Source organism: Staurois parvus, unplaced genomic scaffold (assembly GCF_062004578.1).
Source record: "Staurois parvus isolate SC_StPar_1 unplaced genomic scaffold, SC_StPar_1.0 ptg000388l, whole genome shotgun sequence".
In the NCBI taxonomy this organism is placed as follows: Eukaryota; Metazoa; Chordata; class Amphibia; order Anura; family Ranidae; genus Staurois; species Staurois parvus.
Window position 1 is genome coordinate 957,977 of NW_028318184.1, and position 21,904 is coordinate 979,880.

General features: G+C 40.7%; 2 protein-coding genes across 2 annotated transcripts in view; one reads left to right on the forward strand and one right to left on the reverse strand.

The window, feature by feature from the left end:
* Nucleotides 1–12,756, forward strand: part of LOC149455748 (adhesion G protein-coupled receptor F3-like) — a 51,119-nt gene extending 38,363 nt beyond the window's left edge. Inside the window, exons 13-16 of the mRNA XM_089685874.1 lie at nucleotides 1,763–3,130; nucleotides 6,348–6,386; nucleotides 8,575–8,610; nucleotides 10,935–12,756. Coding sequence (XP_089542000.1) covers nucleotides 1,763–3,130; nucleotides 6,348–6,386; nucleotides 8,575–8,610; nucleotides 10,935–11,000 — 1,509 coding nt within the window. The 3' untranslated portion in view covers nucleotides 11,001–12,756. The remainder of the gene's footprint in view (nucleotides 1–1,762; nucleotides 3,131–6,347; nucleotides 6,387–8,574; nucleotides 8,611–10,934) is intronic.
* Nucleotides 12,757–15,981: 3,225 nt separating this feature from the next.
* LOC149455749 (meprin A subunit alpha-like) overlaps nucleotides 15,982–21,904 on the reverse strand; it is a 51,569-nt gene continuing 45,646 nt past the window's right edge. The window contains exons 13-14 of the mRNA XM_089685894.1: nucleotides 18,343–18,550; nucleotides 15,982–16,216 (exon numbers count right to left, since the gene is read on the reverse strand). Coding sequence (XP_089542020.1) covers nucleotides 16,069–16,216; nucleotides 18,343–18,550 — 356 coding nt within the window. The 3' untranslated portion in view covers nucleotides 15,982–16,068. The remainder of the gene's footprint in view (nucleotides 16,217–18,342; nucleotides 18,551–21,904) is intronic.

A 21,904-nucleotide genomic window follows, 5' to 3' on the forward strand; every position in this document is an offset into this window, starting at 1 on the left:
TGGTTAGCTGTGATATCACTGGGTGCGCTGCTGCTGTGAGGATTTACTATCTGCTACTAGAGAGACTGAGTCCTTTAGGAACTGACCATACAGTCATCTAGTAGCTTTATTGCTCCCTGCTGGTTTGACTGGGACTGTTCTCATGTGCATCAATGATACAACTGGGCCCAAATGCTAGCCAACTGAAGGGTTATGACTAAAGACTGCCTCTTTACAGCTGCTTCACAGGGACCTTTACTTAATGCTCATGCTCAGAGGTGCCTCTCAGGGAACAATGTGCCATACCCTAGCCATTCTCCTGGAGCGTAATCTATACTAGTTATAGAATTATTATTCACACTGTAGTTAATGCTTATATACATTTTCTATTGCTGACTTTGCTGATGTATGCATTGATTCCAGTCTATTGTTACAGAACTTATTTCTAGTTATTTTGGCATAGTGATTATACTGTCTAGCAGACTGTTTCTGAACCTATCATCTGTATGCTCATTTATGTTCAAACCACCATTTAGTCTAACCCTTACCAATACATTGAGTTAATTTACCACTACATGGTCTTGTGTCAATTTCCTGGTACTAACTCACAGTCAAGGTTAAGGTATCCATACTGGTGTTCTTATAAGTGCTTTCAGTACTTTCTTTTAACCAGGTGTGCAAAAGGGACTGAGGTTTTTCAACGAGTTGAGGCAAAGAAACTGAAGACAAAATGTACATTTTTAGGTCGCTGCTTATGCAAATTTAACATTTCCAAGGTTCCTTATAACATAGTAAAACTTTACTGTTTGACTTTGTAACTTTATTCAGACTTCAGGTTCACTTTAAAGCTTAACTATGGGCAGATATGAAAATACACAGATTACTACAACTATGTAACCATTAATACATCGTTAATGTATTTTTCTAAGAAGTTTAAGGGCCTGTATCTGACTTGGTACCAGCCTCTTGCAGCCCCTGTATAGCAGAGCTCAAAGGAAAGGAGCCAATCAGTTGTGCTGTAGTGCTCAGGTGCTAACAAGAAACCTGCCGATAGTAGGGAAGAGCAAACTGAAAGAGAAATTAGTTTATCATTGTTTGTCTAGTCACAGGCTGGGAGAGGGGCAAGATTTCTAAGTGTTACTGAAAGCGGAGTTTCACCCAAAAGGGGAAGTTCCACTTTAACGATTGGTCCCCCGCTCCCCATTAAGGATTGGCACCTTTGGGGAGCGGGGGGGACCAGGTACCCGAATCTGACAGGTACCTGCTCCCACTTCTGCTGCGATCACCTAGGCGATTGGAAGTGGAAGTTGTCCTCCTACCCTCCCTCCCCAAAGTCTTGTGGGACACGTGAAAGGTCCCAGAAGACGATGGGGCCATTCAGGAAGCGAAGTGCTACTCGCGCATGCGCAGTGGGCACCCAGCTGTGAAGCCATAAGCTGTCATAGCCGGGTGCCCACACTGAAGATGCCGGCACCTGGAATACAGGGCGGCCGGTGAAACGGGCTGCGGCGGGGGCAACGCGGGATCGTGGGACAGGTGAGTGGCTAAAGTTTTTGTAGCTGCTGACTTTTATTTTTTTACAGAGTGAGTGGAACTCTGCTTTAACTGTAGCTAAAAAAAAATCAGTTCTTCTGCCCTGCAAGACAGGGCTGTGCTGTGTGGCAGAGTTGTAAAAACCTCTAGATGGACAGAAATATGGACCCTTAAACAGTGTGTTTTATCTGCATATTTATGTTTGCCTGGAGCGCAGCTTTAAAATATGGCTTTTTGTGTTTCATTTCAGAAGTTTCTCACACTTGCCAGCAACCTCATAGATCCTGACTTTTCCCCATTGTGGAGAAGCTCCACAAGTCCACCAGCTTCCAAAGTACTACAGTCTGTAGAATGCTTCAGCCAGCTCCTGCAGGCAGGAAATAAAAGCTTTGAGATTGACCTTGATAATATCCAAATAAAGGGCAACTCTTATGGGCAAGGAAGTAAGAAAGAAGATTATCAAAAGACATTTGCCACAGTGAGTGTATCAATAGATAAGCAGACAATATCATCACTCCTTCAACAAAACAACCTCAAGATCACTAGTGTGGTGTTCAGCACCATCGGAAACCTCTTACCAAGTATATTTGAGAACAGTAATGATTCACAGCTAAACAGCATTGTGCAGTCTACTTCTATAAAGATGTCAGATTCAAGCTATGCTTCATCCAATATCCAGATGTCATTCGTGGTAAATACATCGGATGAAATGTATTCCCAGCACTGTGTGTTCTGGGACTTCTCTCTGCCAGGCTTCGGTGGGTCTTGGTCAGATGTTGGATGTACATCAATGTTGGGGACTAATACGACATTCTGCAGTTGTAGCCACTTAACCTCATTTGCCGTACTCATGTCAATCAATGTAGATTCTTTGGTGCTAATTGATGAAATTACTTATGCTGGTCTTGGGATTTCCATATGCTCCCTTTGCATCTGTGTCTTGATAGAAGGCTTTGTGTGGAAGACAGTCACAAGGACCAACATCTCATATTTCCGACACATCTCTTTGGTCAACATTACAGTGTCCTTGCTATGTGCAGACGTGTTCTTCTTGTCATCTGCCTTTCCTTCAATAATAGCAAAGCAATTGATCTGCTTGTCAATAACCTTCCTAAACCATTTTTTCTACCTGGCCCTTTTCTTCTGGACCTTTGCTCAAAGTGTAATGCTCCTCCACCAGCTCCTTTTTGTGTTCCACCATCTACGTAAAAAAATATTTGTCTCTCTTTCATTTACCGCTGGATATTTTTTCCCAGCCATTATTGCTGCTGGCACATTCTTGTATTATTACCCAAAAGGCAAATACCGCCATGAAAAAATCTGTTGGTTGAACCCAGAAAGCGGAGCTATCTATGCGTTTGCAGTCCCAGCTGGTTCCATTATTGTGTTTAACTTCTTTGCACTGTTGGTAGTCATAGCCAAGTTAGCCCGGCCATCAGTTTCTGATGCCAATCAACCAGATGACAAGGAGACTGCTAAGAGCATCTTAAAGGCTATTGTGGTATTAACGCCTGTGTTTGGATTGACTTGGTCTTTTGGCTTTGCTTTGTTAACAAATCTTGATGATCTAACAAGACAAGTTTTTACCTATGGATTTGCTGGGATGAATGCTTTTCAGGTAACACACTACCCAGGAAAAATAGCTATTGTAATTATTGGTTATTGGATGACATTAGATCTTAAAGCTGATGTAAACCCTATCTGAAAAACATTTGCTAAAGCACTGTTTAATTTTAATAGTTTCCATGACAAATTACTGTTTTACCGTATTGTGTTATCCATTTTTGTATATCAGTGCTGCTGATCGCCTTCATCCAAACTTAGATACTTCCTGTCTGTATGTACTTGCTTGAGCATTGGCTCTCTATCATTGCTTTGGACAGGCTCCCTCATAGTGACAATATGGGTTCAGGCCTGCACAATTCATTGGCACAGCAACTTGTAGTTAGTACCAGGCTTGCATGTAGAAAAATGTGAACTTCACACACAGGGCACAGTTGTGAAATGGTTGTCATTTATTATGTAAAATGCCCAAACAAGGACCAGCAGGGTAACCATGTACTATTTTAATGAAGACTGCAGATTTAAAAAACTTGAGAGCAACTTTTACAATTACATTAATATATTAAACCTTATTAAACCTTATTTGATGTTTTAGTGATTGGGTTTAGACCCAAAATCCTAAAACAAAATGTTATGTTGTGTAAAAGAGATATGACAAGCATTTCAGTCTATGAATGTAAAGGTTATCATACCTGAAGATGGCATAGGTCAATAAGTCATCAGTAGAGAATATAACGTAGAGAAGTACAAAAGTAGAGAATATAACGTACAAAACAACCACCTCCTTCTAGTCTGTTAATGGTTCTTCATAAGTATCTGCTTCACAACACAGGACAACTACTTCCAGCCTAACTGCCCTCTGAGGACTGCAGAAGTCCCAAAACCAAATATAAAACACAAGCAACAGAGGGTGCACCAGCCTAGTGCATTATCCCATGTGACGTTTATTACTAATCCACGTTAAAATATACACACACGCTATGTGAATGAAACAGCTTATCACGCTACAAATCTATAGCACAGTTGTACATAAGACTCAGTGTACTCGAAAGCTCTGGAGAACATCACCGGGATCCTAGCTGGCTTATACATTTTGAGAGCTATATCCTCTTCATAAGAGCCAAACCTGTGCTGAGAAGGTGTTGAGAGGGTCCTGAAGGTTTGGCTTTGATAAAGAGGGTATAACCCTTGAATTGTGTAGGCCAGCTAGGATCCCAGTGAAGTTCTCCCGAGCTTTGGAGTACGCCAAGTCTTATGTAAAACTGTGCTACAGATGTGTAGCTTCATTCACATGGTTTGTGAGCAGAGTCTTTACCCTGAGAGAATAGTTGCAGGAGTTCTCCCTTTCCAAGTCCCCTTGTCTTCACCTCTACCCACCTCCAAGAACTGTTCCTTGGTTCTACCCCCTACCCACCTCCCAGTACTGGCATTTTAGAGAATACAGAACCAAGTGTTATTTTGTGGTGCTAAGCACTTTGTATAGAATGCGTTAATGATAGCAAGAAAAGCAGTAAGATAGATCCCCTGCAGCCAGCCACAATAGACCCTCCAGCAACGATGGACCACCTGCAACAAAATACCCCCCCAACAACAACAGACCACCGGCTGGTGTTTTAGTATAAGCCAATAAATTAACTTGAACTCTTTTATCCTTTGGTTTGGCATTTCTTTCGTTGGTGCACTTTTTATTTTTTGTCTGGTAACCTGCTGGGTACCCACTGGAGGGGTGTCCTGTCTGTTGTGAGCAGCCTAACTTGAGCCAGTGAGCTCTCCAAATATTTTTCCCTACATAGTCCTGAAAAGTGGGAATATTTTTTTTTTTTATACAAAACTACAAGTGAACATTTCCGGGGCTAAACTTATGCTTCCTTTCCCTCCTAGGCCAAGTGTCATTTCTTAAACTCCTCCTACCCCAGTGAAGTGACTGGCCTCAAGTGATACACAGAGACTAAACAAATTCCCCTACATAAGTTGTACTTGTTTATTTACAGCTATCTGTCCCCTACATCCATTCCAAGTGCAGAATTTACACAGGATTTCTTAGCTCTGAAAATCTATTCTTACATCATAGCATGCTACTTATAAACTATAATTTATAGAAAGTGATAGAGACACTTCATATGGGTCAATTATCTGTATATTATGGAGAGGAGATAATATGTTGTTTCAGACCATACTAAGTGCATTTGCGTAACAAGGCGACTGAAATAAAAGATTTGCAGACTCCCCCTCACTTCCTGCCTTTGTGTCAAGTGGTCACCAGCACAGGAAGTAAGGGTAATGACCCATACACATAATAAGAAAATCATACGAAAATGTTCATATTAGGAATGATCAGACGATTATATGATCATTAGTATAGTGCTTTCAACGAAAACCTAGGATGCAAGCTAGAACATTTGTATCGTATGTCAACACAAGTCCAATTTTCTGTTAATTTGTGCAATAATCGTACAGAAATAATCGAATAGAAAAATATGCTCATGATCAGTAGCAAAGAATGACCCTACACTTCCTCTTCTGCTACGTTAGTATGTAGCTACGTTTGCTTACATTTGCCTTTGTTGGCCAAAATTTCCTTACAAGTCAATACCACTTCAACTACATCATGATATGCATTTTCATGGAAAATCAGATGATCGTTTGTCCGATTTTCTCATAGTGTGTACTATAGCTTTTGACTCTGCAATGTGGAGAGCAGGGAAGAGTTAACATTTTGTTAGGTTTAAGTAGCCTTTCTGTTTCCAAAAATTTCCTTCCATTTCTGCCTTGATGACAAGTGGTCCAGAAGTAAGATGAAATCTTACTTATATGTTCAGATGGGTCAGTATGTACAGACAAGGAAATATGTAGAAAATACAATTTCTACCCAAATTAGTTTTATTAAAATTTACTTATCTTTTAAAGGGTCAGCCCACCTAAAGATGATATTTAATAATAGGAGTATGGTGTGATGAGTTACACTGGCTTCATATCTACGATTATATGCCAACACCGCAATCTCCTTGCCATAATTCCTGACTCTGTTCCAGTTCTGTGGAGGTATTGGGCATTCCCATCTATCTTGATGAGTCCAAAGCTCCTCCTGTTACATCCTTCATAATATAAAATAGATTTGACATTCCAGCAGGAAGAGTGGAAGCCCCTCATAATAATCACAATCTCTTTTATTTTCTGTCATCTACCATAAACTGAACTTTCTGTTTTGGGTGCACTAACTTTTTAATGTACCGAAATTTTATTGATGTATTTTAATTTTAACCTTTTCACAGGGCTTCTTCATTTTGCTGACTTGTATCACAGAAAAAAAGGTATGTTTAACCTGTAGACTTATTACAAAAAATGAAGTTGCAGATTTTTGGAAATGCTATTTTTCAATTTTAATACAGACCCATTATAACTTTTTCCATGAATCAGGTGACTTTTGTATATACAATTGAATGATAGGTCCCTTTTATATTAGTAAAGTAGAACTATGTTTAGAGAAAAAATCATTTCACTTACAAAATGGGAGTAATAAAAATATAGGTTTGGGACAGGATTGTTTGTACACAATTTGCAGGTTGGGTTGCATATACATACAGGTTGAAAAACAGTTTGTGTATAGGAATAACCAGATGCCCTACTGATAAAAAAAAATCCTCAATAATTTATAATATGTTGTGAATAAAGGTGAATATGTTTTATTTAAAACTGAACGTGTCATATAATGTTAATTTTACTTGGGGGTTGGTAGTCAAAGTCTGGTTGTTGTTATTTTGTGGTTTAGGATTGCAGATGGGGTTGTGAGAAACAGACCAGTTCAGGTAACTAATGTTGGGAGTATTTAAATGAATACCGAAGATTAGTGGAGGACTAGTAGGTACTTTTGTATTTTTTGTTTTAAGACTATGTATACCTGACTATAGAGACTAGAATTAAAAGGTTTCCAAGGTATGAAGTGCACCTAGGGTCTCATCTAACATCCAATCAGGCTATTTTTTTGTGATTCACTTTTTTATTGATTTTCAAACATTTACAACAAGCAGAGTTGCATAGAAACACGGTATGACAAAAACAATGCAACAAAAGGACAGAGAAATAGGCTCATAGATGAGAGGTACATAAATACACATAATGTCAATACAGAACAGTGAATTAACAATCATTTACAGACAATTGAGTAGACAAATTGGAATTGGAAGTATCCCATGGTTCCCAAACTGCTTCAAAAGTGGGTACAAAGTTAGCGTGCAAAGCAGTGAGGTACTCCATTTGTCTAATTTCCGCTATAACGTTCAACAATTCTGATAGCGTAGGAGGCGTAGTAGAAAGCCAATGCATGGGAAATGTAATCCTGGCCGCTGATAAAATGTGAGTGGAAAGTTTCCTTGCAAATTTGGAGAGGCATGAAAAAGGTAGGCTCAACAAAAAGTGGATGGGATCAAATGAAATAGGAGCCCGCAAAAGTAGCCGTAGCAGGTTAAGGACCTCTCTCCAAAAGGGTGCAATGTACTGGCAAGCCCAAAAAGTGTGGAAAAGAGCGCCAGTTTCCTTGCCACAATGCCAGCAGACAGAAGAAACATTTGGATTATGAGCATGGAGAACCTCAGGAGTCCTATACTAAAACATCAGAATTTTGTAAGTTTTTTCTTTATATACAACACATACAGAAGATCTGGAGGCAACCTCCCAAATCCTGCTCCATTGATCCAAGGCAATGTCACATTGGAGGATTTGGGGCCATTTATGCATATAAAGATCAATAGAAAGGGGGCAGGCATCTAACAGCAGCTTATACGTAGAGGAAATTATGCCTGGTTGGTACGGGCCTTGAATGCAGATACGCTGAAAGGGGGTAGGTTTCTCAAGAGTCAAAGAAGAGGCCTTGGAGGAAAAGAAATGATGTATCTGTAGATACACATAATATTGGTGGGGTGGCATACAAGTGGATTTTTGAATCTCAGAGAAGGGTTTAAGCTTAGTCGCTGGGTGGACCAAATGTCGCAACTGAAATAGATTGGCCTTGGCCCAGGGACACACATGAGTCAAGGCCAGGCTATTTGGGAGACAGGGATTAAATATGACATTGGTCAAGGGGGAACACAGGGAAGACAGGACAAATTTAACCCTACACTCCCTCCATATAGATAAAGTGAACTGCATGGGTCCAAGCAAAAGATGTCTATGAGAGGAGGTTTCAGTGTTGGTCGTAGACCAGAGGAGAGAACAAGGGTGCCCAATCAACCTATTTACCTTTGGTTGTCGTCTCTGAAAACACCTCTGAAATTACTAACAGGCTCAAGGGACTCAACCTTATAGCAAAGTATAAACTCTGTACATCTCTTGAGGTTAATCTTAAAACAATCCCCTAACAATCTCCTGCAATGCTCTCTGTGCCTATATCTTGTTTTCAAGATATGTTGCTTTGGCATAGTGGTTGTCTTCTTGTCATTAAACATCAGTGACTCACAGTTAGTATTAATACTAAAACATAACTGTTGTTTTATCTACATTTAGGTTCGGGAAGTGCTCTTCAACAAGGGATCCTCAGCTGTAAGTTTCTGGTCTTTCATTTGTGAAGCTCAATATGAGAAGATTGGATTTATGATGATTCAAATTATTGGCTAACTAAATAGATTGTACTACAAGCTTTCAAGACAAGCTGGCCTCTTCTTCAGGCCTGAAGAAGCCTAAAGAAGAGGCCATTGTGCCATGAAAGCTTGCACTGCTATCTATTTTGTTAGCCAATAAATGTTCACTATAAATATCTCATTTTGTCAATGGCTAACATGGTACCAAACACTCTGCTGCTGAGATTCAATATGGAGTAGTTCAATGTCAGTGCTATAAGTCTTGCGGCATAGATGCCATTGTTCCATATTTTGCACTAATGAAGGCTAATAAGTTGAATGTTCAAAGGCTGCACTGTGGTGCTCAGAATGCAAGTGCACTCTTATGCCCCGTACACATGGAAAGAATAACGTACAAAAAATTGCTTTTGAAGGGATTGTACAATAATCTGATCATTAGTACACAGCTTTATTTTCAACATTAGACTAGCAGGGGAAAAAAAAGAAATGGGACGACCATTCGTCAGATATTCTCATCGTGTGTATGGGGTTTCTTCATCCTGTGGCCAGCATATTCTGGTATTTCCAGGAAAAAAAAACTCACTGGGAATGAATATATACCTATTTTTTTAGTGTTCCTCTGATAGCCATTGCAGAGCTGCACTGCAGAACATTACAGAACAAGAGCCACCTCTTAGTTCCATACAGTTTTTGCAGTGCGGTCACTGTTCATGCTTGGGAGATATGAAAAACAAACATGGCACACTCAGGCATCGACTGGTCAATATAGTAGTGTATGCATCGATATCAGGAACAAGTAACTTTTTTTTGTTTCAACACATCAAAAGTATAACATAATAGGAACAGTGTCAGAAAAAAAGCTCCATATTCACCCTAATTAGGCTCTCATGTTGCCCTTCCTCAAGCAAGAACTAAATCGGATGTCACCAACCTGTGGCCCACGGAGCCCTCTGATGTGTCCATCAGAGCCCTCTGATGTGTCCCTCGACCTCATACGGAATGCAGGAGTTTTGCTCTTACAAAAAGTGCACCACACCTGCAGGATAAATTAGAAGTCTATGGCATAGCTCAGCTAACCTGCATGAAAGCTGCAGGTACACTAAGCTGCACCTGTGCTGCAGGTAAACTGTAGTGCATCAGTGTGAACACAGCCTTATAGGGGCTCAGAACAGTACGGGCTTGTTTACATTTTTTGTTTTGGGGGTGGTAAGACCCCATAGTTGAGATGTGTTTTTACCATTCCCCCCCCCCCCCAACCACTGGTGTAGACTCAGGAGTGGCAATGGTGACCCCGCCCCCATGCTCCAGGGGGCCTGTGCGGCCTTCCTGTCACATTTCTGTTTTACACTGGGAAAGGAGGGGCTGCAAATACAGGAACCTATCCTTTTCATTTTCCGCCTGCAGCTGCTGTAGACCAGCTTCTCCTCCTCTCCCTCCCGCTGGCATTCAGCGGCTGCAGGAGGAAAATGTTCATTATGCTATTCAAAATAAAAAATATGTTATTTTGAACCATTTCATTTTATCGTGGCCCGCAACTGGTTACCAAATCACTTAAGCGGCCCTTGCTCTTCAAAAGGTTGAGCACCTCTGAGCTAACGCATCACTTTAACTTCTGCTTGAGAAAGGGTAATGAGACCTTGGAGTCAGAGAGTCTAGAGATGGGGTTTTGTTTTTTGACACTGTTCTAAACCTGCTACACACTTAATATAAAAAGAAGAGTAATGTATGAAGTTCCTGATCCTTTTTTATATAAGTCAAAGTGATGTACCCCAAAGATGCCTAGTGGGGTGGACCACTGCACACGGCTATTTGTACATAGTTACATATATAGTTACATAGTTAGTCTGGCTGGAGTTTGGCTTTAAGCTAGACTGGCCCTACACTGCTCAAATTTTGTGCAGAATAGGACAAAATTCGAACCCTGTTGGCTTCACCCAGCTTGACAAACTTTAATTAAAAAATTGAAGGAGGAAAGTGGAAATTTTTTGACTGAATAGTGATTGTATTTTCTCAGACACAGACACTGTTTAGGTATTCAGACAGCCACGGTAGTTGCAGCAGCTGAATACAACAGCTGATAGGGGAGATTCTTCTATCCATGCTGTATGAGGAGTCAGTTATGAGTTTCTTCATCCTGTGGCCAGCATAATACTTACCACTTCTTCCAGATTCAGCATATATGAGAGAGAACCAAATACATACGATAAAAAACAATGATCCATAAAAATTAATACCTAGTTGGTATTTTTATCGCACTAATAGAAAGCTATTTTTTTTATTCCATAGAAAACTTCAACAGCAACAACAATGTCCACCTCTGATGCTTCCAGTGACCACATGAAAAAGAAATGAGGGCCCACAGTACTGTAATCTCATTTTTTTCTACATTCATCAAGACTAAAAGGAAGTTTCTGTGTTGCCTATACAAGCCAATCAGGATAAAGTTACCTTTCCTCCAATGTTTGTTAAAAAACTTAAATATTATCTGGTGTATATATGTTTGTGTGATTATACAGGTACCTGTAAACCTAAATAGAATTTAAAGTCTTTTCAGTGAGTAATGATATACATGAAAAAGAGATCATCTTGATGTAAATAATTTTATGCATATGTGCTAATGTCCTAAAATCCCAAATTCCTTTGTAGAACTTGTAAATCTGTATGTACATGTTGGCAGCCATATCTGATACCTTATAAGGTGGAATCAAAAGGTTTCGAGACTAGTTTTGTAACACACCAACAGATGGCAGCACACACAGCCACAGGGAGCACAGACCTTCATAAGTCAGTGTGCCAAAAGACATTATTATACAGGATTTATGTAGCAGCAACAGTTTGCTCAGCGCTTTACAATATAACGGGAGATAATACAGTTCAATACAAGAGGGATAGGAGGGCCCTGCTCATGGGAGCTTACAATCTAGTCCTGTGTATATCGGGAACTGGTGCTGGTTTTGACCATTTGCGTTACCGTGTCTGCTATTTCATCATGGATAGCAAGTTAGAACAAAGAGCAAACGTGAAATTCTGCTTGAAATGGGGCAAATCTGCCACAGAGATGTTTGACATGATTCGGCAAGTCGTTCGAGATGTTTTGAGTGGCATGCATGCTTCAAGAGCAGAATAACATCACTGGAAGATGCCCAGAGATCAGGAAGACCATCAACGAGCTCAACCCCTAAAAATATCAAATACATTTGGTAACTTCCGCAAAGGTTTTGCACAGAGCAGCACCAATCCTCTTCTTCGATCGCCCGCCGCAGCTGTATGCTTCTCCCGTCCCGCTAAGTGACCCCATTGTAAGCCGCTTGTTCTGGTGGCACTCGTGCATGCTCACTCCCAGGCCGCCCCTGTGTTTCTATGAGAATCACAGAACGTGGCTCAGCACTGCCCCCCGCTCCCTCATCACTGGCAACATCTACATTTAGTGTTTGCAGCTAGGCTATAGCAAGCTTGAGCTTTGTTTATGTTATCTGTGTTTGTTGGGTTTCCCATAAGCCAGGGGTGTCAAAATAATGGCCCTCCAGCTGTTACGAAACTACAAGTCCCATCATGCCTCTGCCTTTGGGAGTCATGCTTGTAACTGTCAATCCTGCAATGCGTCATGGGTAGTTTGGCAACAGCTGGAGAGCTGCCAGTTTGACACCCGTGCCCTAAGCCACAGGACATTGCTTCTGCCTGCTAATAATAAGTGGTAAATTAAAATGTATTAGGTTATGAAAATGTATTTAGCCCTGGACAATCACTGAGGGGTTTATGCCAGTTGGCTTCAGCAGTTACAGTATATGAGCAATGCAATTACATCTATGTTTATTTCCTTTGCCGTTTCACTAATTAAATTGTTTATGATTATGCTGCTACCATGTCATCATTGTTTTAATTCCCTTCAAATTTCTGTGTATCCTCCCTCTTACTGTATGATGTCATTTCCTTTTTTCCTCATTGTGAGTTTCTGTATTGTTCCTGCAAGACACACTTTAAAGCTCTGAAAGAAATATTCCTTTTTACCTTCAAATGCTGCAAATGCCAACATCCACTGCATCATATTGCTTTGCCTTGCCTCAACCCTTCTGCATGCAATAAAAATATTGTTGTTGATCCCTTACAATAGTGTTGATCCCTTATAATAGTGTTGATCCCTTACAATACATCTCCTTCTCAAGTGTTAGTGTCCCTAGTTGTTAGGGACCGATATGACTATGACTGATCTAGAGTCATAACAAGAGCTAACATACCTCATACCACTTGATCCCTGCGCATTCTCCAAAATACCCCATCTATCTATGAATATCCCCCCCGGTTCACTACATATAAATGTATGACCTTGGCGATACTTTTCCGTATCCCCATTCATATGGGCCCTTTCCTCTTCGTTTCCCTTCTAAGCTCACTTCTTCCTCTTATTGTTCCCAGTTTTTTTATGGGGTCCGCCCCACCAGTTTGCATGTGTTTGTGCTAAATGTTGTGATTTACTTTTGATACAATCTCACTGTATATGCTAGATGTTTCTAGCAATATATTGATCAGATGGAACCCATGCTTATGTTCATGACCCTACTTTTTTCTATTCAATAAATCTTTTGTGGAAAAAATATTCCAAGTGTACAGTGAGCTCAGCTACTAATGAAGATTTCCTGCAGTGATTGTCTCAGCTACATTTAGGACAGGCATGGAGGTCTCATGAAGAGATAAATCATTACTGGGTCTGGGAAGATAATAAATATTTGAGGAGACCTTCTAGAGGAGCTCTTGCCTCCTAAGATTTCCTGGTCAGGATGTCTGTGCAGAAGGAGTTCTTTTGCTCTTCAAGACTCACTGCCTGAGAAGAACAATGCCATGAGAGGTCCAGTCTTTGCCTCCCAGGCCCTGTGCCTAGAGGAGGAAGCCAGAAGACGAATGTTTTTATTCTCTTATCTTACCATCTGGGCTTAGTGTGTCCTAAACTGGAACGTGGCACAGGCCAAAGAAACAAAGGTAGCCACTCATAAGTACCTACAGAGTTTACACTGACCTGTGGCAGAGGCCCAAAGAGTCTATAGCTAACTTGTAGATGAGGTCAAGAGATACCCTGTACCCCTAACCGTCTCTCCCCAAGACAGTCGAGGACCCATTGAAATCCAGCAACTCTTTTGGGGTCATTGCTACACATAATCAGTAGTGGGAAAAGGCACATTAAGGCCAGGGCTACACAGGTAATTAAAATTCCTTTGCTTCTGAGAGATTTACCTTTTTGTTGGCTATAATTTCATTGGCGGAGGTCAGATGCTAATTTTGGTATCAATTGGCTGGCACCACCAAGCAGGAAGGAGATATTGGTTCATAATGAGGAATAATCCAGTATGGTGCCATCCAGTTTGAAGATATTGTTTTGATGATTGCTTTCTTTTCATTATAGTAGTGAGATTAGCACATGATGTTAACCTAATATTTTGGCATAATATATTATAAATTGATTTATTTAGGAAGAGGCTAGGTAAGATCACTTTTGAGAGAGCTGCATCAAGTGGAGAAGCTGGAATCTTGGAGCTGTATTAGTTAAGCAATATATGCTACTTCTCCCTCTGATAAAAACCTGGGTATTTCACATCTTATTTTAGTGCAGGATAAATACTGTTTGCCTTCAGCTTGTGCAAATACACCTGGCTGTCATTCTGTCTAATGTTAGCCTATGTAAAATGGCATTCCATTCCAGGCATCCCTGCAAATATTTGTTGTTTTTATTCACTTTAAATATTTTCCATACTGATAGGTTCCTGTCACGTAGTACTTTGCCTTGTGCTGGTTTTCATTAGTAATGGTGTTCTAGTAACGCAAAACAATGATATCTAAAGTATATAGTCCTTTAAACATGGAGGATGACTGGCACTGGACCACAAAGCAGATTGTCTGTGGGGGACAGCAATAAAGAGAAAGTGAGTAATGCAGCAAAAGTTCTTTTGTTGTTGTTGTTTTAGTTAGTACTGTTTTTTTTTTTTTTTTAATCTTAGTTGAGGCCTTGGTATTTATTACTGCATTGCCTATACAATAATAAATACACTTCTTTCTGTGTTATCTAACATATTAAGTGCTGCGGCAAGGGTTACATTTTCTTGTGGTAACAGCATACTGGAGAGCCAGACCTCTGCTTTCACACACAACACAGTGCTCTCCAGTGCTATAACACTTCTCCTGCACAGTGCTCTAATCAATAATGCTCTCATTTACAGAGCAATGGAACACTGTGCAGAGGAAGAGTGGGATTGTTGGAGACCAAGGGCAGCAGAGTAATATTTATGTAGCTCTAGCCAATAGGCCTGGCCCAGAGGATTCTTGGAGAATGCATAAATACCTTGGAACCTAGAGGAGCTGGGTCTTCTTCCAGAGGGAAAGATCACAGCCTAGGGGCCTTCCCTGGACACTTCTGTCATATACGTTTCTAAGTGGAGGCCCCATCTGGGTGGCTGGAGGGCCTGGAGCTACTAAGGGTTACTGAAGCTGACTGAGGGGCTGTCATCTAAGGATCAATTCTGGTACTTCTGGGAGCAAATGTCTGCAGAATGCTGGTAGGGAGCAACCAGGTTTATCCAGAGGCATCAGTGAGTACAGACAAGGGTGAGCAATCCTGGAGAGTGCTTCTGCCACCCCTCCTGTGTGTTATAAAGTCAACTAAGTGAACATTGTAACTGTTGCCCTGAAGAGCATAGTCTGTCTAGTTCTTTGTGAAGGGACTTTGCTTGCACAGTCCACAGAGGAAGATTTAACCTTCTCAGTACTGCTACTACAGAGCCTCTCTATTATCTGCTCATACAGGGACTGGGCTTAGTGTTCTAGTGTTCTCAAGTTTGTTACTAGGAGTTACTTGAGCATCCCACCACTTCCCACCCCTACCCAACTTCAACCTCTTCTTAAAGCATCAGAAAAATCCCCTAAACGTTTTCTTGAGCCAATCGAGTGACTGTGCATGTGTGCCTGGCTGCGGGCAATTACGGGAAAAGACCTAGGAACCCAACAAATTGCTGGCTCCTACGGGGGTACTGCTACATGTATATGCAGTTTGACTGCATTACAGTAATAAGTACAGAGTTTTCAATTCAGTGCGAATTGAGCTTTAGGCTGACCATGTTAGACCCTATGAATACAGACCCCCTCAGTGCTGTTGTGCACCCAGTGGCCAGTCATTGCTATACAAAGAGATATCCATAATGCCATTGTAAAATAGCAGTGTCTCATTACTGGAACACCTAACAGTTTATCCCTAGAACACCTACATTGCTCTACTGGCCGTGCTGAGCTAATGTTTAGGTTTAGCACATATCTGTTTTCTTTTAAACACCAGTTAAACACCAGACAACCATTTGTACCATTTATATAATTTTAATAATATGAGTGATGTTTCTGTAGGCAGATTGTACAGATTTCCATTTGATTTTATACAGTGAATTTATCTTCTGCCCATCACAGACAGTATTGCAATAGTCATAGCAATGAGTCCAGCCACTCCTCCAATCATCATGCCGAGGACATTCCCATGAAGCTGTGCCGTCTCACAGAATTGACCCGTGTACATAAATGCTTGGCTTGATGCACATCTACAAAGATAGGTCAAAAAAGATATACTTGAATGTCATGAAAGGGTTTCACAAATGTCATGACTGTTTCTGATAGAGGCCTACATGGGTTTCATTAATCTAATGATATCCAAACCCTAAACTCAACTGGATAACCATAGTTCTGCTAACAAATACCTTCAGTCTGCGCAAATACAGGTTGATAAACAAAAATGTCAATGTGCCACTCCACTAACAGGTGATATATTAGATATATATAAAGCATGGTAAACTGGTATCTTCTGACTTTCTACATCTCCTGGGGATTCCTGTGGAAACAGCTCATCATAGTTGTCTTGGTTCCTAGACACATTGCCAGCAGCAAAATCACCCAGGAGAGACATTCACTTACCTCTTTGGAATTGCTGCTTCGCTAGCCTGAAATGTTGCCAAAAAACCCTTGCTAGAGAGGGAAAGGCTCCTTTTAGAACAGGAAAATGGTCTCTTTGCAATCCTGCTGCTGGCAAGTTGTCACCAGAATCAGGTCCCCCACGTGACATGGCTCATTATTACTTCCCAACAAAAATCCAAAAAGAAGAGTAGGACTCTTCTTAAAGACAGTGGCATATATACAGACCTGGGAACTCAAGCAAAGAGATCTCTACTGAAAAACTGATGTATTTGTTTCAGCACCAAAGATTTTAGCCTACTGTTACAGCAAGAACAGCTTTGTTGCATGAATTATTATACACTGATTATGCCTCGGTGCTTCATTTGTTAAACCTAAAAATAAGGTCTTACCTGACATTAGGTTAGAATGTTTAGACAGTAAACATCACCAAACCATGAACCTCACCCCTCAGCCTGGGTTTTAATCTAACCATACAAGTTACAATCTGACTGAACAATCTCCTTAAAGCGGTACTTAACCCTCCTATCCTTTTCAGCCAAGGAAGCTGCCATCTTAGCCTCTGTTTAATTTGCAACTGCCATGGCACTGCACATGTGACCAGTTATGAGCCATTTGATGTTCTGACAGTTTGGTTAAGAGCACAAGCAAATCTGACAGGTAACATTTCCGGCATGCCAGGAATATAACAGTTTTTTAAACTTCTAAATAGATGGTTTTAGTTCCGCTTTAGGTTCTACCAACAACTGTAGAGTAGTTCCTGCCTGATTTCATATAAACTGAATGAATTGCTTGGGCAATCATATTACATAGTTTTGGTAAATCTAATTGATTGTAAAATTATATTGCAAAGTAATTGCAATATAATTTTACAATCAATTAGATTACTTTGCAGAGTACATGACCAGCTTGCTCACACCATGGTACAGAGACGTCGTTTTTTCTACACGCATTCTGCAAGGGCACAAAAAACCACAATTGTTCTCTATGAGCCCTGTTCACACCACAACGCTGGTATCATGTGTAGATTTTTTCTGCACAGGAATCTGCAACTTGTATGCAGTTCTCTGCATGGGAAAAAACTGACATGACATCAACACTGTGGTGTGAACGGGGCACATAACTGATGCACATGAAAACTGATATCAATGTGCATAAAAACTCACTGAAACATGCATGAAAACTGATGTGAAACTGATGTCTCTGCAAGTAAAATCTGCAGTTTTCCCATCAGTTTTCATGCATGTATGATGTGAACAAGGCTTTAACCTGAGCATAGCCTCTAAAAACACAATCTCTAAAAGCCATCTCCTCTTTTACCCTTTATATTCCTATATATTCAAATTCACCATGTGAGATAAAAAGGTTTAGAAAGTGTGCTAGATAGATTTGATAATGATCTTAAAAAGTACTTACATCCCAATATTTGTACAAAAAGAGATTTTTTTTTCTTTGTCTTTTGTGAAATCTTTGTAATAATGTTTTTAGTTATTTTAATGTATTCTGTAATTAAAAATATTAATTCTTAACTTGATAAATGTAATATTTATGTCGGTACTAGGAAAGTCCATTTGCCTCAAAAAATTCTCTTTATGCGAGATAAAAAGTTAGCCATACACTCTAGAGTTCTAGCATTTCTATCAATAGAGTCCCCTATAAATTAAACAGGTGTGAATATTATCAAGGTTAGCACAGGTTGAGCCCAAACATAACATGACAAAATTTTCTTGGCTAACAGTAAGATAGGCATGTACTGTACCTGCAGCTTGCTTTTCCATTCTCAATCACGCATGCTCCACCGTTCAGGCAAGGGTTTTCACCACACATTTCAATTGGTTGGGCACCATAATCTATGGATTCTGCTTGGCTCTCCAGAGATCGCTTCTTCCTATAATACACTTCCTCTTCTTCATATTTCTGGACAGCCTGCCGAATGGGAACTTCAGTCTTTATTAGATGCGTCAAATCTAAAAAGCAGGAAGAATACCATTCTACTTTACAAGACTGGCTTCATTATTAACGTTTACTGCAACTCCCTCCTCACTGGTCTACTGTTACACAGGTTATCCCCCCTTCAGTCTATTATGAATGCTGCTGCTAGACTCATACACCTTACCAACCAATCAGCAACTGATGCCCCTCTCTGCCAATCCCTCCACTGGCTTCCACTAACCCAACATATAAAATTCAAAATACTAACCACAACATACAAAGCCATCCACAGCACTGCCCCTAGCTACATCGCCAACCTCATCTGCAGATATCGCCCAAATTGCCCACTCTGCTCCTCCCAAGACATTTTCCTCTCTAGCTCCCTCATCACCTCCTCCCACTCACCTCCAGGACTTCTCCAGAGCCTCTCCCATCCTCTGGAACTCCCTACCACAGCATGTCTGGTCAGCCCCCACACTGTCTGCCTTTAGGTGATCTTTGAAAACTCATTTATTTAGGGAAGCCTACCCCACCTCCACCTAAGAACTGTACTTCAGCCACCTTTATCAGATCATCGCCTACAGCTATTACCTTTTGTACCACCTCCCCCTTCCTTTAGATAGATAGGTATAGTTTTATATGCATCTTTATGCAGCAGTATAAAAGACTGTAGGCCCATTCACATACTGTCATCAGAAGAAAGCTCTGTTCAGGGTCAGATTTTGTTTTATATACTATGTTGTTTGCATGTAAATATTTGTGCTAACATTTACATGTGGACACCCTACAACATACAGTATGTGGACCCTTTAGGCTACTGCCGCTGCTTCAATAATGTGTAAGCAGTGGTGCCGCTGCCGCTGATTGCACATTGATATTTACATGGCGGTACTGAATTCATGGGGCAGCGACACATGCACTGAATGACCTCGGCTTTCAATAATGCAGATACGGTTGGTCATTCTGTGAATGCACCGCAGCTACATGAATGATTCAGTCAGTTCTGACATGTAAACTTCAATGGTGGGTATTCCGCTGTGGTGGTATTGATATTTACATGTGGGCCCTGAACAGTAACAATGGCCAGTATGGGTAATTTATGCTGTATACCGTATGTACGTAAATGTAGCACAAACATTACATGCATACAGTGTATTTATTTATTTCAGGCACTTATATAGCGCTGTCAATTTACGCAGCGCTTTACATATATATTATACATTCACATCAGTCCCTAACCCTGATGGGGCCTATAAGCTAAGGTCCCTAATTTACATTCATACATACACATACTAGGGACAATTTAGACAGGCTCTAATTCACCTTCCAGCATGTCTTTGAAGTGTGGGAGGAAACCTGAGTACCCGGAGGAAACCCACGCAGGCACAGGGAGAACATGCAAACTCCAGGCAGGAGGTGCCATGGCTGGGATTCAAACCAACGACCCTAGTACTGCCAGGCAGAAATGCTATTTAGCCATTATGCTGCCCTGGCAGCCTCTGTACAGGCAACGCTTTACAAAGAATCTTTCTGCCAGTAGTATCCTGTGCAAATAATTTTGCAGTAATTGCAGACTTAACCCATTAAATATACAGTATAGATACAAACATATCCAATATTTTCAGTATTTTCCTGTGTCACCCGAATTTTATTTGGACACACACTGTATTGCTTATTCACTGTTAAATGAGTAGACTGGGGATGCAGGAAGTTGTGAAGCTTAAAGACCAATTGAAGTCTCAGAAAGAGATATGCAGTCGGAAACATCTTATACTTACAACCTCTATTTTAATGTGCTTACCTCCACTTTCCTGTTACAGCAGGACGTCAAAATATAACTGCAGTGCAAAATGCACTAGAGATGGACCCAGTGCCCTCAGTAATCAGTACTCAGTAACAGACTTGGTCAGACACACCCCCTCTCTTCCTGTACAATACAAGTTTATGTGAGGACACATGTGATGAGGAGTGTGGCTGTTACTCAGTGCTGCCAGTGCAATGTGTGAGTGCAAGAAAATGATGAGAAAAAGATGTATTACAGTATTTCCAAGATTAGTCACAGGCAATAATATGCAATCAGCCATAACTTTATGACCACAGATAGCTTAAGGGAATAACATCAGTTATTTTGTTACAATGGCATCTGAGAGTCTGAAAGTGGGTGGGATATACAGTGAAGGGAATAAGTATTTGATCCCCTGCTGATTTTGAATGTTTGCCCACTCACAAAGAAATGATCAGTCTAAAAATCGAATGGTAGGTGTATTGTAACACTGAGAGACAGAACAGCAACAAAAAATCCAAAAGAAATACATATCTAACAAATTATGCTCTGATTTGCATGTTCATGAGGGAAATAAGTATTTGATCCCCTATCATTCAGCAGGATTTCTGGCTACCAGGTGTCTTTCATACAGGTAACAAGCTGAGATTAGAAGCAGTCTCTTAAAGGGAGTGCTGCTAATCTAATTTTGTTACCTGTATAAAAGACACCTGTCCACAGGAGCAATCAAACAATCAAAATCAGCAGGGGATCAAATACTTATTTCCTTCACTCTGTTAGACACCAAGTAAACATGTTGTCCCTGAAGTTGTGTTGAAAGCAGAAAAATTGGGCATTGCAGTTTGTTGTGTATGGGGCTGTGAGGCTGCAGACCAGTCAGGGTGCCCATGCATACCCGTGTCTACAGCCAAAAGTGCTTACAATGGCCGCAAGAGCATCAGACCTGAATCACAGAGAAATAGAAGATGGTGGCCTGGTCTGATGAATCACATTTTCTTTTATATCATGTGGATGGCCAGGTGTGTGTGTGTTGCTTACCTGGGGAAGAGATGATACCAGAATACAGTATGAGAAGAAGTCAAGCCGACAGAGACAGTGTGATGCTTTGATCAATGTTCTTCTGGGAGACTGTGGGTCCTGCCATTCATCTGGCTGTTATTTGACATGTACCATCTACCTAAACATTGTTGCTGACAAAGTACACCACTTAATAGAAATGGTATTCCCTGATGGCAGTGGCCTCTTTCAGCAGACTAATGCACCCTGCCACACTGCAAAAATGATTCAAGAATGGTTTGAGGAACATAATAATGAGTTTGAGGTGTTGACTCAAACTCCAAATTCTCCAGATCTCAATCCAATTGAGCATCTGTGGGATGTGCTGAAAAAATAAGTCCAATCCAAGGAGACTCCACCTCACAATTTACAGGACTTAAATTATCCGCTACTGATGGCTTCGTGTCAGATACCACAGTATACCTTCAGAGGTCTTGTGGAGTTCATGCCTCAAGGAGCCAGGGCAGTTCTGGCAGAAAAAGAGGGACCTACTCAATATTAGGTGGGTTGTCATAAAGTTATGGCTGATTGGTGCATATCTTAAAGCCAT